Here is a 15778-nt window from a genome sequence, read left to right as displayed (position 1 = left end):
CACTATGGCCTATTCATTGCCTTACCTCCCTAATCTTACTACATTTGCACACACTGTATATAGACTTTTCTATTGTGTTATTGACTGTACATTTGTTTATCCCATGTGTAACTCTGTGTTGTTTGTGTCGCATTGCTTTGCTCTTGGCCAGGTCGCAGTTGTAAATTAGAACTTGTTCTCAACTGGCCTACCTGGTTAAATAAAGGTGAAATTAAAACAAATGTAAAAAATGCAAGTAATTGTATTGTAGGCTAATGTGGGATATGATTTGTTTTTACAACAATTTCATAAACAACACCTGACAAAGCATAAATTGATGAGAAGCTACCTGTCAGAATCTCCCTAGGAGAGGTGGGTGTGAAGTCAGGCGCAGGAGAGCAAGAATTCCAAGAAGGGCGTTTTATTACTGGTCCACCAACACAACAAGTACAGGACCACAAAAGCAGCTACAAGAAAAAAGGAACGCAGTCTAGTAAAAACTAAAGAACACGCTCCTCTACTAAACTAACGTGCGGGAAAAACAGTCCCGTGAAAATAGACCTGCTTAACAGTAACATACCGCAAGCCAACAACATTAACACAAACAATCCCGCACAAAATCTAGCGGATAGGGCGAGATTAAATACCCCACTGATTCATTTAAACAGGTGAACACAAGACAGACAAAACCAAACGAAAAAGAAAAGGGATCGGTGGCAGCTAGTAGGCCGGCGACGACGCCAGCCGAGCACCGCCCGAACAGGGAGAGGAGTCACCTTCGGTGGAAGTCGTGACACTACCTCACTGGAACCTATAAAATAAAACTTCTATGATAGCTACATACCCCGGTTTTCAATACAAATGTAGTGCATTGATGAATGATATTTTGGATATTATGTAGCTACAAATATATGTATATTTGAAACAATGAGTAGTCTACATTTACATGCACACAAATAATTAGATATTAAACTGATGATGGCAGTAGGCAGAGTATGGAAATACTAATGTAAACCGTTCCGTGGACTTCAGGAAACAGCAGAGGGAGCAGCCCCCTACCCACATCGACGGGACAGTAGTGGAGAAGGTGGAAAGTTTTAAGTTCCTCGGCGTACACATCACGGACAAACTGAAATGGTCCACCCACATAGTGGGTGTGGTGAAGAAAGTGCAGCAGCGCCTCTTCAACCTCAGGAGGCTGAAGAAATTTGGCTTGTCACCAAAAACATTCACAAACTTTTACAGATGCACAATCGAGAGCATCCTGTCGGGCTGTATCACCGCCTGGTACGGCAACTGCTCCACCCACAACCGTAAGGCTCTCCAGAGGGTAGTGAGGTTGCACAACGCATCACCGGGGGCAAACTACCTGCCCTCCAGGACACCTACACCACCCGATGTCACAGGAAGGCCAAAAAAGATCATCAAGGACAACAACCACCCGAGCCACTGCCTGTTCAACCCTCTATCATCCAGAAGGTGAGGTCAGTACAGGTGCATCAAAGTGGGGACCGACAGACTGAAAAACAGCTTCTATCTCAAGGCCATCAGACTGTTAAACAGCCATCACTAACATTGAGTGGCTGACTCATCTCTAGCCACTATAATAATGAAAAATGTATGCAATAAATGTATTCCTAGCCACTTTAAACAATACCAGTTTATATAATGTTTACATACCCTACATTACTCATCTCATATGTATATACTGTACTCTTTACCATCTACTGCATCTTGCCTATGCTTTTCGGGCCATCGCTCATTCATATATTTTTATGTACATATTCTTATTCATTCCTTTACACTTGTGTGTATAAGGTAGTTGTGAAATTGTTAGGTTAGATTACTTGTTAGATATTACTGCATGGTCGGAACTAGAAGCACAAGCATTTCGCTACACTCGCATTAACATCTGCTAACCATGTGTGTGACAAATACATTTGATTTGATTTGATTTAAACACCTTACTCTGCTAATCTTAACTGGTGAAAGGTCAAAATCTTAGTAAGCATATGCCGATTAAAACACCTGGTTTTCTGAGCAATGTTTTGAATTATTAGGACATGTAAACAGCTTAAATCGGTGTTCCAGCAGTGTATTATTATTATTATAATATATTTTTATTTTAAACATACAATCTACCTGTGAAGCCAGTCAACATTTACATTATGTTCATCTAGCAGACACTCCCATCCAGAGTGACCCACAGAAACAATCATGCTCAAGCGCCCTACCCAAATATCCCAGACATCGACAGATCCCGCACCCAGTCGATTCGGGGACCTAAACCAGCGACCTCTCGTCCACCGGCCCAACCGCCAGACCACCAACCATCCAAGATCCGCAACCACAGTTCCTCCATGAGCTACCCCCCAACCAACCAAGAGCCCCCGAAAAACATGCCCCTCAATTCCCCATCCCCAAACCCTCCCCATCTCCACCCCTCCAACCAAAACAAACACACCCGATGTGCCAACAACCAACAAAAAGAACAAAATAGAAAAAAAGACTTGAATAAAGGAAAACAACAACAGAAAAGAACAATGCAAAAACAAAAGACATCAAGGACAGCTGTGTATTTGATCTGCGCGTGTGCTAGCCGAGCGAGCCTCCCTCTTATTATCAGTGGAGTGAATTCGTGAAAAACGGAAAGTATTTGTAACGACCCTGGGTTTATAAGCGCGGAAATCAACTTTGCCGCACGACCATGCTTTTGCGGCACAGTCGATAGCGCGCCGGACCTCGGGCTAGAAGGTCGAGGGTTCGAGACATGCTCCCTGCTGTTTAATTACAGTATGCATCTTAGAAATAGTTTTTACATACATTTTCACAAAAAGGTTGCGCAAAAATAACATGGTCACTGCGGTAGAACGTTTATTTTGCGATTTTCTGCATTTATCAAAAGACGCATCAGTAGCCTGATTTCAGATGTGTCCATGTGAACAGGACTATAAGAGAAAACGTTCTTCTTGCAAAGCATGTAAACGTTTTAAACATACTTTTATATGAATCTGACTATCCACAATAATCGTGCTGCAACATAAATATTCAAACACTGGCACATGACTTGCCTAGTTAAATAAAATAAAGGTTAAATAAAATAATAAAAACACTTGGTATGAGTAATCAAAATGAAACAGTCACGTGATAAGAGATCAATGGTCGGATTGGTTAGTTCGCAGGCAAGTGAGTATTTTCCCGTCGTTGCTCCGCAAGCAATTTTATGTTTGGATGCACGTTCTTCGCCAAAAAAAATGCCTAAAAGATCTTATCCTTTCGCTGAATCTTTCTCATCGCAGTATAAAATTCACATTGGACAACAGGAGTTTAATAATCACGGCGTAAATGGGGACAAGTACAGACAAGACATCTACGGTAAGGTTTGCTGTCTGAAATAACTGGCTGGCTGTTAGCTAACTAACATTAGCTGGCCCTACTCCATGTGCTGTTGTTTAGCTAGCGGTAAAAACGAGCTAGCTAACATTGGCTAGGTAGTTTACAACAGCTAACTAACTACCTACACCAAATGTTGATGTCCATTTATTACTTGATAATTTAGCTAGGTGGCTATATCCACTCACGACAGGCATTACATGTAGCTTGTTTTAGCCTTTGACTATTTCCAGGTAACGTTAGCCACAAACGTTACAGAAATATACTGTACAGTTAAACTATAAACGCAACAATTTCTAATCTATTTTTTTCTTCTCAGTTACAGTTCATATAAGGAATCTATGGATTTTACATAACTTGGTAGGGGTGCAGCCTTGGGTGGTCCTGAGAGGGCATAGGCCCACCCACTTGGGAGCCATGCCCAACCAATCAGTCTGTGGTTGTAAGGCCGATTGTACATGCTGCCAAATTCTCTAAAACGGTGTTGGAGGGGCGTATGGTAGAGAACTGAACATTAAATTCTCTGGCAACAGCTCTGTTGGACATCCCTGCAGTCAGGATGCCAATTGTATCACATTGAGAGAACATACATCTGTGGTATTGTGATGTGTGACACAACTGCACATTTTTAGTGGCCTTTTATTGTCCCCAGCACAAGGTGCACCTGTGTAATGATCACGCTGTTTAATCAGCTTTTTGATATGCCACACCTGTCAGGTGTTCAGCTTTCTGGCTAGTTACTATGTTAGGTCGTTGGGAATCAACATTTCTTTCATTTCTTATTTTTAAGCAATCGGAGGAGGTCCAAAGGGTCACGGACAGGTCACTGTCAGGATTCAACATGTTTTGTCCAATATCTTAAAAGAGAGGGTGGTCATATTGATATGACATTTTCAGGGCTGATGTAGAACACAGATTCAAATGAAAGTACAATTTATTAAATTAATATGCAAATAAGGCAGTACGGGATACATCATTAGTCATTTAAGACTAATTTATAGTTGGGTGGTAAATGATCAGGTCTTCATGCTATATGCTAAACTGAGTTTGTAACAATTTATGAAAAATAGAAAACATTTATACTACTGTATGCAAATTATATTTTAGCATATTACCAGTCTTAAGAACAAAAAAATAAAAATACTCATTAATTTAAAATTAGGTTGTCATTGTTAATGTATATTGATGTTTTATGCGGAAATGGGAGTCTACACTGAGCAGTAAGGTGCCACGCATGCACAAAAAGATGGGTTCCTATTTACCAGTTATGTTGTATTCAATAGCCCAACTGATTAGGACTAGAGTGCCAAATAAGTCTAACATAGCTTACTTCTAAGGTAGGTCTACGCCCGAGTTGGGTTAGGTTGTAATGTTATTTTTAGGGATGCACAACATATCGGTGAACTTATGGGAATCGGACGATATTAGCTAAAAATGCCAACATCGGTATCGGCCCGATGTCTAGTTTAATGCCGATGTGCAAAACCAATGTCAAAGCTGATGTGCATACCTATATAACATACATGATGGTACATGATGTAAAGACAATGTGTAAAATGTTGTGCTACTACACGTGCAACGCAGCATTCCTACCCTAGCCCACAATGTCTGCTGTGTGAATCGAGGTAATGGAATTCATTGCCGTTGACAATCAACCGTTATCTATCGTGGGTGATTTTGGCTTTCACAACTGGTCAAGCACCGGTACACAGTACTAAGTGAGCTATTTTTCAGATGTTGCCCTACTGGAATTACACGGTAATAGCGTCACTGCTATTAGCTTCACAACATACTATGGAACGCCGTTTGGGTCTTTGTCAAAAAAGATATACGTCAATTAACACTATTTGACACGTTAAATAAGCTTTTAATTTGCCACATCAAATAACACGGTTCTATTATAGAATGTTGTGTGTTTTGAATTTGCACGTGCAAGCCAAGCGCGTCAGTAGCACTGTCAAAGCTGTTCAAAAAAGTTTGCGAACACCGGCCACAAATGATGTTTTTGCAATACTGCGCTGGTAATTAACTATTTATTTGTTTGCCTGCAACTTCTGGGGTAGCTAGCTAGCTTTAGCTTGGTAGCTAGCTAGCACCAATACAACCAGCCTGAAAACAATGACCAGTAGTTATTTTCATTATTTTTAGCAATGATTTCAAATCATATTTTATTTGTAACATGGTCAAATACTACAAGTGTAGACTTCACCGTGAAATGCCTACTTACAAGCCCCTAACCCAACAATGCCGGTCAAGAAGAGTTAAGAATCTTCACCAAGTAAAATAAAAGTAATAATAAAAATAGCCCAAAAAGGATAACGAGCCTATATATAGGGGGCACAGGTACCAAGTCAGTGTGCAGGGGTGCAGGTTAGTTGAGGTAACTTGTATATGTAGGTGGGGGTGAAGTGACTGTGCATGGATAATAAACATCGGGTAGCAGCTGGAATCATTGTGAGTAAGTATTAGCTAGGTAGCCACTTGTTGTTCGCCTATTAAAATTGAACATCAGTTCATGAAAATAAATAGCTAGCCAGCTACTTAAACCTGTTGCCAAAAGCTAACGTCATAAGCAGCCAGCTAGCTTCATCTGGCTAGTGAGGCTCGACCGGGTTATGTGTTGTGAAGCTAGCCACAATAAGGATTAGGCACAATCTTGGAATTTGCGGTTTGCCTTCAAAATTAAAGTTATTTTGAAAGTGTTGCAGAAGGTTACAATTGGTGGAATCATGCCATATTTAGACTATATAATATTAAACAAGGTTGTAATGTGAAGCAATGAAATTGGGTATGAATCTACTCGGTGACACCCACAGAACCCCACTGAAGAGCTTACACAAATATTTGCGTTGTAGCTCTTGTTGCGTGACTGTGAAATCACCTCCCCAGTCGGCCTATTGTGTGTGTTGACATATTGCACTATACAGCGTTACCTAAGGATTGGTGATCAATGAAATGGGGTATCAGTCTACTCAATACCCAATATATTTTTTCCCCCTACATCCTCCTCAGGTTTCAGATTCTTAAACGTCCACGCAATACTATTTTTCCTCAGGATTAGTGTTTAATACACACAGGTTGACGACAAATGTGGCTCAATTCAGTTGTTTCAGAGTCTCTCAATAAGAGCTACGACGCTAATGTTCTCTGGGTGTCACTGAGGAGTCTGATACCTCATGTCATTGATCCATAATCCATAGTTAAGGCTGTACAGTGAAATAAGTATGCCCCCAATGCAATTCTAAAGTATAATACATTTTTGTCAAATTAACAAATTGACATTTGTTGATTTTTATTTCTATATATATCCTCGTTTAGGATGATCTATTCAAATATGGCATGATTCTACTATTTGTAATAATTTGCATTACTGTCGATGACATACTTTTATTTTGAAGACTAACCTCACAGTCCACTATTGTGGCTAATCCTTATTGTGGCCAGCTTCACAGATGGGTCTGACCACCATTTAATCAAATAAGAACTGTCTTGTAATTTTGTATATTTTTTAGATGATGACACCTAGCTAACTATATAGCTACTGAAACAGATTGTTTTGCTATGTTTTTGGGGAAGAACATTTGTTTGCATCCATGAGCTAGCTAGCTTTCTTTTTCTAACCAGCACCGTAGGTGCGCGAGGAAACTTTACCAGCATCATAGCATACAGTTGAGGTCGGAAGTTTACATACACCTTACCCAAAGTTTACATGCACTCAATTAGTATTTGGTAGCATTGTTTAACTTGGGTGACATGTTTTGGGTAGCCTTCTACAAGCTTCCCACAATAAGTTGGGTGAATTTTGTCCAATTCCTCCGGACAGAGCTGGTGTAACTGAGTCAGGTTTATCGGCCTTGCTTCTCTCTGTATTGATTTTAGGAAAGGCATTGATGATTATGGTTAGGTACAGTCGTGCAATGATTGTGCATTTTTTCCGCAAATGCGCTTTTGTTAAATCATCCCCTGTTTGGCGAAGTTGGCTGTCTTTGTTAGGAAGAAATATTCTTCACACAGATTGCAAAGAGCCAGGCGGCCAAAACTGCTGCATATACCCTGACTCTGTTGCAAGAAAAGTGACACAATTTCGCTAATTAAAATAAATGCATGTTAGCAGGCAATATTAACTAACCGTACAGGTTTAAAAAATATATACTTGTGTATTGATTTTAAGAAAGGCATTGATGTTTATGGTTAGATACATGTTGGAGCAACGACTTCTATTTCGCGAATGCGCACCGCATCGATTATATGCAATGCAGGACACGCTAGATAAACTAGTAATATCATCAACCATGTATAACTGGTGATTATGATAAGTTTTTATGCTAGCTAGCAACTTACCTTGGCTTCTTACTGCATTTGCGTAACAGGCAGGCTCCTCGTGGAGTGCAATGAGAGGCAGATGGTTAGAGCGTTGCAAGATTGAATCCCTGAGCTGACAAGGTAAAAATCTGTCATTCTGCCCCTGAACAAGGCAGTTAACTTCTTATGGCCAGGGGGCAGTATTGAGTAGCTTGGATGAATAAGGTGCCCAGAGTGAACTGCCTGCTACTCAGGGCCAGAAGCTAAGATATGCATATTATTATTATTAGATGTGGATAGACAACACTCTGAAGTTTCTAAAACTGTTTGAATGATGTCTGAGTATAACAGAACTCATATGGCAGGTGAAAACCTGAGAGAAATCCAACCAGGAAGTAGGAAATCTGAGGTTTGTAGTTTTTCAACTCAGCCCCTATTGAAGATACAGGGTGTTATTGGTTATGTTTCACTTCCCAAGGCTTCCACTAGATGTCAACAGTATTTGGAACCTGTTTTGAGGATTCTACTCTGAGGGGCTAATAAGGGCTCTTTGAGTGAGTGGTCTGGCAGTGCCACAGCCTCGGTCTGGCGCGCTCACGTGAAAGGTAGCTACGTTCCACTTCATTTGTGCAGACAAAGGAATTGTCTGGTTGGAACATTTAATGAAGTTTTATGTTAAAAACATCCTAAAGATTGATTCCATACTTAGGTTGGCATGTTTCTACGGGCTGTAACGGAACTTTTTGAACTTTTCGTTCGGCGCGACCTGAACGCGCTTTTGTATTTGTTTACCAAACGCCCTAACAAAAGAAGATATTTGGACATAACTGATGGACATTATCGAACAAATCAAAACATTTATGGTGGAACTGGGATTCCTGGGAGTGCATTCTGAGGAAGATCATCAAAGGTAAGTGAATATTTAAAATGCTATTTCTGAGTAATGTTGACTACCCAATATGGCGGGTATCTTTTTGGCTGCTTTGTTGTCTAAAGGCTGTACTCAGATTATTGCATGGTTTGCTTTCTCCGTAAAGTAAAAAAAAAAATCTGACACAGCGGTTTCATTAAGGAGAAGTTTATCTAAAGTTCCATGTATAATAGTCTTATCTTCATCAATGTTTATGAGTATTTCTATAAATTGATGTGGCTCTGCAATATCACAGCATGATTTAGAACTACTTAACGTAACGCGCCAATGTAAACTCAGATTTGTTTATATAAATGTGAACTTTATCAAACGTAACATACATGAAGTCCTATGAGTGTCATCTGATGAAGATCATCAAAGGTTAGTGATTCATTTTTATCGTTGTGCTTTTTTTGGCTCCTATCTTTGGCTGGGAAAATGGCTGTGTTTATTCTGTGGCTTAGTGGTGACCTAACATAATCGTTTGTGGTGCTTTCGCTGTAAAGCATAATTGAAATCGGACACTGTGGTGGGATTAACAACAAGATTACCTTTAAAACGGTGTAAGATACATGTATGTTTGAGAAATTTTATAAGATTTCTGTTTTGAATTTGGCGCCCTGTACTTTCACTGGCTGTCATATCGATCCCGTTAACGGGATTGCAGCCGTAAGAAGTTAACTGACTTGCCTCGTTTAAATAAAGGTGTAAAAAAAAAAAAATCTGAACCGGTGTCCAAAAATACCGACTTCTGATTGTTATGAGAACTTCAAGTCGGCCCTAATTATTCGGCCATTCCGATTAATCGGTCGACCTCTACCTGTGATGGGAGGATGAACTTCACTTTTCCCAGCAAATAATTAGCCTAGTCTCAGGAGCGGGTGAGCTGCCTGTTAGCCAGATGGGACCCATTTTCAGTTCACTGGTATTTAATCTATGCTTTTATCGTTTGTAGAACTGTAGCCACTGAATTCTATTACTTTTCACTTGAAAGAATAAAACCATCAATCACACAGTTCGCCTCTGGCACAATAAAGCCAATGCTGCACAGCGCTCCCTATTTCCACAGTTGCCCACACAGCTAGCAAACTGGCATTCATGGAAATGGGGTTTGCGGAAAGTGAATTTGGACCAATCCCTGACAACCCATACATCAAAATGTAGCTTTGAAACTACTTTGTAACCTGTTTTTTTTTCCCGTGTCTGATAGAAAAAATGCAATGACGGAGCCGAAAAATGTTTTACCTTATATTTCAGTCAATGGACATCCGATGACCGTGAAACACCCTCAGGACTTTCCAATACTTCTTAGCAATACAATGTCAAATCGATCTTACTCTGGCAGGTTGAGGAATACCTTCCGCGAAGAGCATATATGAACACACTGATTTTGCAGGTTTCACAAAAAGGGCTGTCCCGCAATTGAAATTTCTTAGCACGGCACTTGGTTTCCATTTGGACTCTTATATTGTGTAAATTTGTAGACATGGGTAACAACTACCATTTTCATATTTTCCATTGATTTATGTATTTTGACAACCCTGTTGACACTTAGTGAAAATGGATTTTGTCTACTGCTGTTTTTTTGTAGAATTATCTCAAAGCGTCCATTGTTTGTCGCATAACCTAACACCCCTAATTATGGTGTTTTAATTGTCACCTAGTCAGAAGACCGCTTCTGGGCATATTAAGATGTCAGCATGCTTCAGTTCTGCTGGTGCAGTGCTAGGCGACCCGAACGAGTGTGCTCGCATATCCCTGAAGACCTTCACTTGAAAAATGAGAAAGTGGCAATAGTTCTGTTTATCCATTTTGAAATGCCATAGCCAGTATACACTTCCTCAAAATAGTCAGAATTAATCTAAGATAAATTTGTCAATTTTGATGTTTTTGCAGACAAGATCTTAGTCATGCAATTTTTCATCTGACGCGAATGTTTGGTGCAGTAAGTGGGGAATAAATGTGCTTGAGGACGAGTTGTCCCTCATTGAATGACAACAGGCAGTTTATTGAAGAATCCCTACTGTTGACCAATGGCCAACAAGGGTGCGTAGACTTCGGCTACGGATTTGGGCTTGCCTAGATTAAAACGTGTACCCGACCACCTGAAAAAACCCTTGCCGAAGTCCAAAACATCAGAATATATGCACAAACTGTTTCAGCTGCTGTTTGCTTATCTCTGCCTCTCTCTTCCAGAAAAGACAAAGACCCTGCTCTTCAATGGTACTAAAGCTGTCATGGGGAAAATCTGGAATATAGATACGGAGAAGTGCTCAACGATACAGTCTTCGGGGCCAGGTGTGACACCTGACGTGAGCCGGACACTACTGAGGGGACAGACACTGATTGGACAGGATGGCAGACTTACACGTGTCCAAGGTAATAATCTCCTCAGGTGAATTGCAACCTTCACCCGAATCTGAGAATGGGCTGAAGGGAAACCATTCCAGTCAGAATTGAAATCACTGTTCCGTCTTCAATTCAGAAAATGATTACTCTTTTTAGTACAGGGGTGTCAAACTCATTAAATGAAGGGCAGAGTGTCTGCTGGTTTCAGTAGTGGCCCACCCATTAGTGAGTTAGGTGCGGTGCCTCACTTGTGATTGGTCAAAAAATGTGTTATTTTTTATACACACACACACACACACAGTTGAAGTTGGAAGTTTACACCTTAGCCAAATACATTTAAATTCCTGACATTTAATTATAGTAAAACCTCCCTGTTTTAGGTCAGTTAGGATCACCACTTTATTTTAAGAATGTGAAATGACAGAATAATAGTAGAGAATTATTTCAGCATTTATTTATTTCTATTTCTTTCATCACATTCCCAGTGGGTTAGAAGTTTACATACACTCAATTAGTATTTGGTAGCATTGCCTTTAAATTGTTTAACTTGGGTCAAAAGTTTGGGGTAGCCCTCCACAAGCTTCACACAATAAGTTGGGGGAATTTTGTCCTGTTCCTCCTGACAGAGCTGGTGTAACTGAGTCAGGTTTGTAGGCCTCCTTGCTCGCACACGCTTTTTTTAGTTCTGCCAAGAAATGTTCTATGGGATTGAGGTCAGGGCTTTGTGATGGCCACTCCAATACCTTGACTTTGTTGTCCTTAAGCCATTTGCCGCAACTTTGGAAGTGTGCTTGGGGTCATTGTCCATTTGGAAGACCCATTTGCAACCCAGCTTTAACTTCCTGACTGATGTCTTGAGATGTTGCTTCAATATATCCACATAATTTTCCTCCTTCATGATGCCATCTATTTTGTGAAGTGCACCAGTCTCTCTTGCAGAAAAGCACCCCCACAACATGATGCTGCTACCTCCGTGCTTCACAGTTGGGAAGCGTTGCAAGCCTCCCCTTTCTCCTCCAAACATAACGATAGTCATTATGGCCAAACAGTTCTATTTTTGTTTCATCAGACCAGAGGACAGTTCTCCAAAAAGTACGATCTTTGTCATGTGCAGTTGCAAACCGTAGTCTGGCTTTTTATGGCGGTTTTGGAGCAGTGGCTTCTTCCTTGCTGAGCGGCCTTTCAGGTTATGTCGATATAGGACTCGGTTTGCTCTGGATATAGATACTTTAGTACCCGTTTCCTCCAGCATCTTCACAAGGTCCTTTGCTGTTGTTCTGGGATTGATTTGCACTTCTCGCACCAAAGTACGTTCATCTCTAGGAGACAGAACGCTTCTCCTTCCTGAGCGTTATGACGGCTGCGTGGTCCCATGGTGTTTATACTTGCGTACTAGTTTGAAGGTAGGCCTTGAAATACATCCACAGGTACACCTCCAATAACTAGGCAAGCCTGTTAAGAACAAATTCTTATTTACAAAGACTGCCTACCCCGGCCAAACCCTAACCCGGATGACACTGGGCCAATTATGCTTTAGCACTGAGATGCCGTGCCTTAGACTGCTGTGAGCCACGGGCGCATCGGCAGGCTTGTTACTTTCTCCCTGGTGTGTTTGTGACGTGAGCTGGCTGCTCGTTTTCATAGTGTACTCTGCTCAAAACAGTGGCAGCATGTGCAGAAGTGGTCATTGGGATTTTGACATGCAAAAGTGAAATGGGTGTATTTATGCTGTTCAAATGCACATTTCATTTTTATATATCTTCTCATAGAAACTAGCAGTTTGAAAACTTTTCATATTTCTGTCATGCTGCTTTGTTGCAAACCCACAACCACCTCGTGCGCCGAGTATTCAGCAAATCAGCGGCCGCCACTGGCTAGTTAGTTATTTATTTTCAATTTGTGTCCAATTGAGCTAAACATCCAGGTGAGGAGTTTCTAACTAATCGGTGACCTTAATTTATCGATCAAGTACAAGGGAGGAGTGTGAACCCAGCAGACACCTGGTCCTCTGTGTAATGAGTTTGACACCTTTGCTTTATGCCACGTTCAAGACGACTGGGAACTTGGAAGTTTCTGACATCCGACTGTGTGGTTGTCTCAGGTGCTGTGTTGGTTTCAAAGGGCAGCTGTGTATGTCAGAAGGCCCAGAGGACCAGGAGGCAGTGCTCCCAGTGTGACCGCCCAGCCTGCCCCTCCTGCATCCAGCAGTGCTCCAACTGCTCCAGCCCCTGTTGCTCTGTCTGCACCGTCATCGAGTAAGTGACACTCCTCGCCCTTCTCCTTTCATCCGATTTTACTCTGGTCAGAGTGAGCATCTCTTCTGAGTTGGGTAAAATCAGCAAGCAGAGCATCTACTGCTATTCCACTACCATAGTGTAAGGACCTCAAAGTCATACATTAAATCATGTACAGAATAGAAGATTGAGTTCTCGACTGAAATAAAACAGTTTTTCCTCAACACTCACAGGATACTGTATGGCTGTAGCCTACGCCAAATAAACCTGTAATAAAATCAACAGGTAGCTAGCTCCCTTTGTCAGGACATACAATAGACAGCATAGTCATATAACGGAACCTGCCATGCCCAACCACAAGGACTCCTGGCACAAACATTTCAGGCATTCCTGTGGTTGGCAGACAGCAGGTTGACTGGCAGACTGGACCTTGCTAAACCCTGTGTAACTGGGTAAATGTGCACTGACAACCTATATAACAGGCATCTATCTAACTGTCTGAGAGTCTTTACAATACTGCCCAAACAAGAAAAAATGCACTAACTGCTCATGGAACTGAGAAAATGGCTTTTATTTACCTTGGTTTCACGGTATCTTTATACAGTTAATTTTAACATGACCCCCATTTTATCCGAAACACAATACGAGGTAGGATACTTGTCCACATGACTAAGCATGTAGTCATTTTTGCTACAATAAATAACTCATTTTCGGCCAAATGAGCAGCTACTGCCTTTTTGCTTGGTACGGCAGAATAGTATGCAGCATATTTTATTAAGCAAGCAGTGCAGAGCGCACACACGTACATTGACAGGTCGCCTGTTAAAAAATTTTTTTTTTTTTTTTTTTTTTTTTTTTTTATTTTTTATTCCACTTTACTTTGCTTGTTACTCATTGTTTTCTCTGTATCCTCTTCTTCAGTTACAGTGGCCAGTATGAGCAAGTACTGTGCTGCGGCTGCTCATCGTAATCAACAACTGGCCATGGAGAAAATTAAGCATTATGCTTGAATGTTTTAATTTTACATTAAATATTCTTAACTCTAAATTGTTATACATGTTTATGCTTATTTTTTAAAATGTTAACCATGATCCAACTGTGTTTTTGTATATATGTATTTTGCTATGTTTGTGGAATAAATACTTGGACGCTTTCCTTGTTTGCTACTTTGCTTGTCATATCTTCTCATATCTATGTGTTTAATTTCAATCATGAATGACTCATGCTGCCCATAAGGGAAGTGGAGGTAGTGCAAAGTTATTGTAGCAGGCTACATAATTTAATGTTTGAAACAAGGTTGTTCTACCAAGTAGTAATCTATTACAGCAGCAGGTGGCAGCATATATCATGGTTTGACTCAGACATAAGCTGGTAAAAGATTCCTGTGACTTGGCTAAATACACTGCTGTTGTAGTCATCACTTTTTCTTGGCTCATCACTTATAGATTTCGGGGTCATGTATTATGCTCCGTGGATAATTGTTCTCGGTTGTGGACATACCCGGAAGTGCAGATTACCAGTCAAACAGGATTGTCATGTCACCCAGGCCCTGTCCAGAAACAACCCAGAGACCATGTGTCCAACTCAATCCACGGAGGGCCAAGTGTCTGCGGGAATGAAACGTGTACATTTGAATGGATTGGATAGGTAGGCAATATGGTGAAAATTCCATCTGGCCAATCAGAGGACACAGTGATGCTACTTCCGAATGGGTTTTTACCCATCGAATCCTTTTAAGTTTACCTCAAGCGTTTCTGGAGTAGGGGACTCATTGGAGACTTGTTTTTTTTCTGAATAGGTGAACACTAGGTCCTAGCCTATGACTCATATCCCTATGTATTAGCTACAGTTATTTGTTATGAGATTATACTGGAGTCCTTTCGAAACAGGCATTTGAACATGAGTCACACCAATGCTCCACAGGTCAGTTGTGGCTCTGGTCTATGGGGATCTCTGCAGTTTGTGTCCAAGAGCAGTTCTGGTTGGGTGAGCAGGCAGACAGCTGCTGGGTGGCCAGGCGTCCATCAGTCAAAGCACATTTGTTGGAAATTAAATCTTAAACTAGCTACACATCACTGGAAATAGGCTGCTGAGGTTGTAGGGCATGTACACTCCACAGGACTTCAGAACAAGTTTCAAGTTTTTGTCATGTGCACAAGTACAGTGAAATGCCTTGCTTACGCTTTCCCAATAATATCAGTAGCAATAAAAAAATGAATTCATGTTGAACAAAAAGACATGATAGATATAAGACGAACACGAGAAAGTAAGCAGTTCCAGGGTCAGTGACGATACCACATTTACAATGTGCAGGGATACTGGACTGGTAGGATAAGATATGTATCAGGTTACTAGGCATCAGGATATATAAACAGAGTAGTAGCAGCGTAGATTTTTATTTAACCATTTAACTAGGCAAGTCAGTTTAGAACAAATTCTTATTTACAATGACGGCCTACCCTGACCAAACCCTAACAACGCTGGGCCAATTGTGTGCAGCCCTATGGGACTCCCAATCATGGCCGGTTGTGATACAGCCTGGAATCAAACCAGGCTCCGTAGTGACACCTCTAGCACAGATGCAGTGCCTTAGACTGCTGCACCACTCGGA

General features: G+C 41.0%; 1 protein-coding gene across 1 annotated transcript; it reads left to right on the top strand.

Moving 5' to 3' along the window:
* The first annotated feature begins 3134 nt into the window (after window positions 1-3134).
* On the top strand, window positions 3135-14333 carry LOC110505488 (apoptosis regulatory protein Siva). Its single transcript, XM_021584743.2, has 4 exons — window positions 3135-3354; window positions 10781-10963; window positions 13035-13188; window positions 14089-14333. The coding sequence occupies exons 1-4, from the start codon at window positions 3138-3140 to the stop codon at window positions 14135-14137; spliced, it is 603 nt and encodes a 200-aa protein (XP_021440418.2). The 5' UTR covers window positions 3135-3137; the 3' UTR covers window positions 14138-14333.
* The last annotated feature ends 1445 nt before the right edge of the window (window positions 14334-15778 follow it).

The sequence above is a fragment of the Oncorhynchus mykiss genome, chromosome 25, assembly GCF_013265735.2.
Source record: "Oncorhynchus mykiss isolate Arlee chromosome 25, USDA_OmykA_1.1, whole genome shotgun sequence".
Taxonomy (NCBI): Eukaryota; Metazoa; Chordata; class Actinopteri; order Salmoniformes; family Salmonidae; genus Oncorhynchus; species Oncorhynchus mykiss.
Note: the sequence above shows the minus strand (reverse complement) of the source record. Positions and strands in the feature narration are given on the sequence as shown.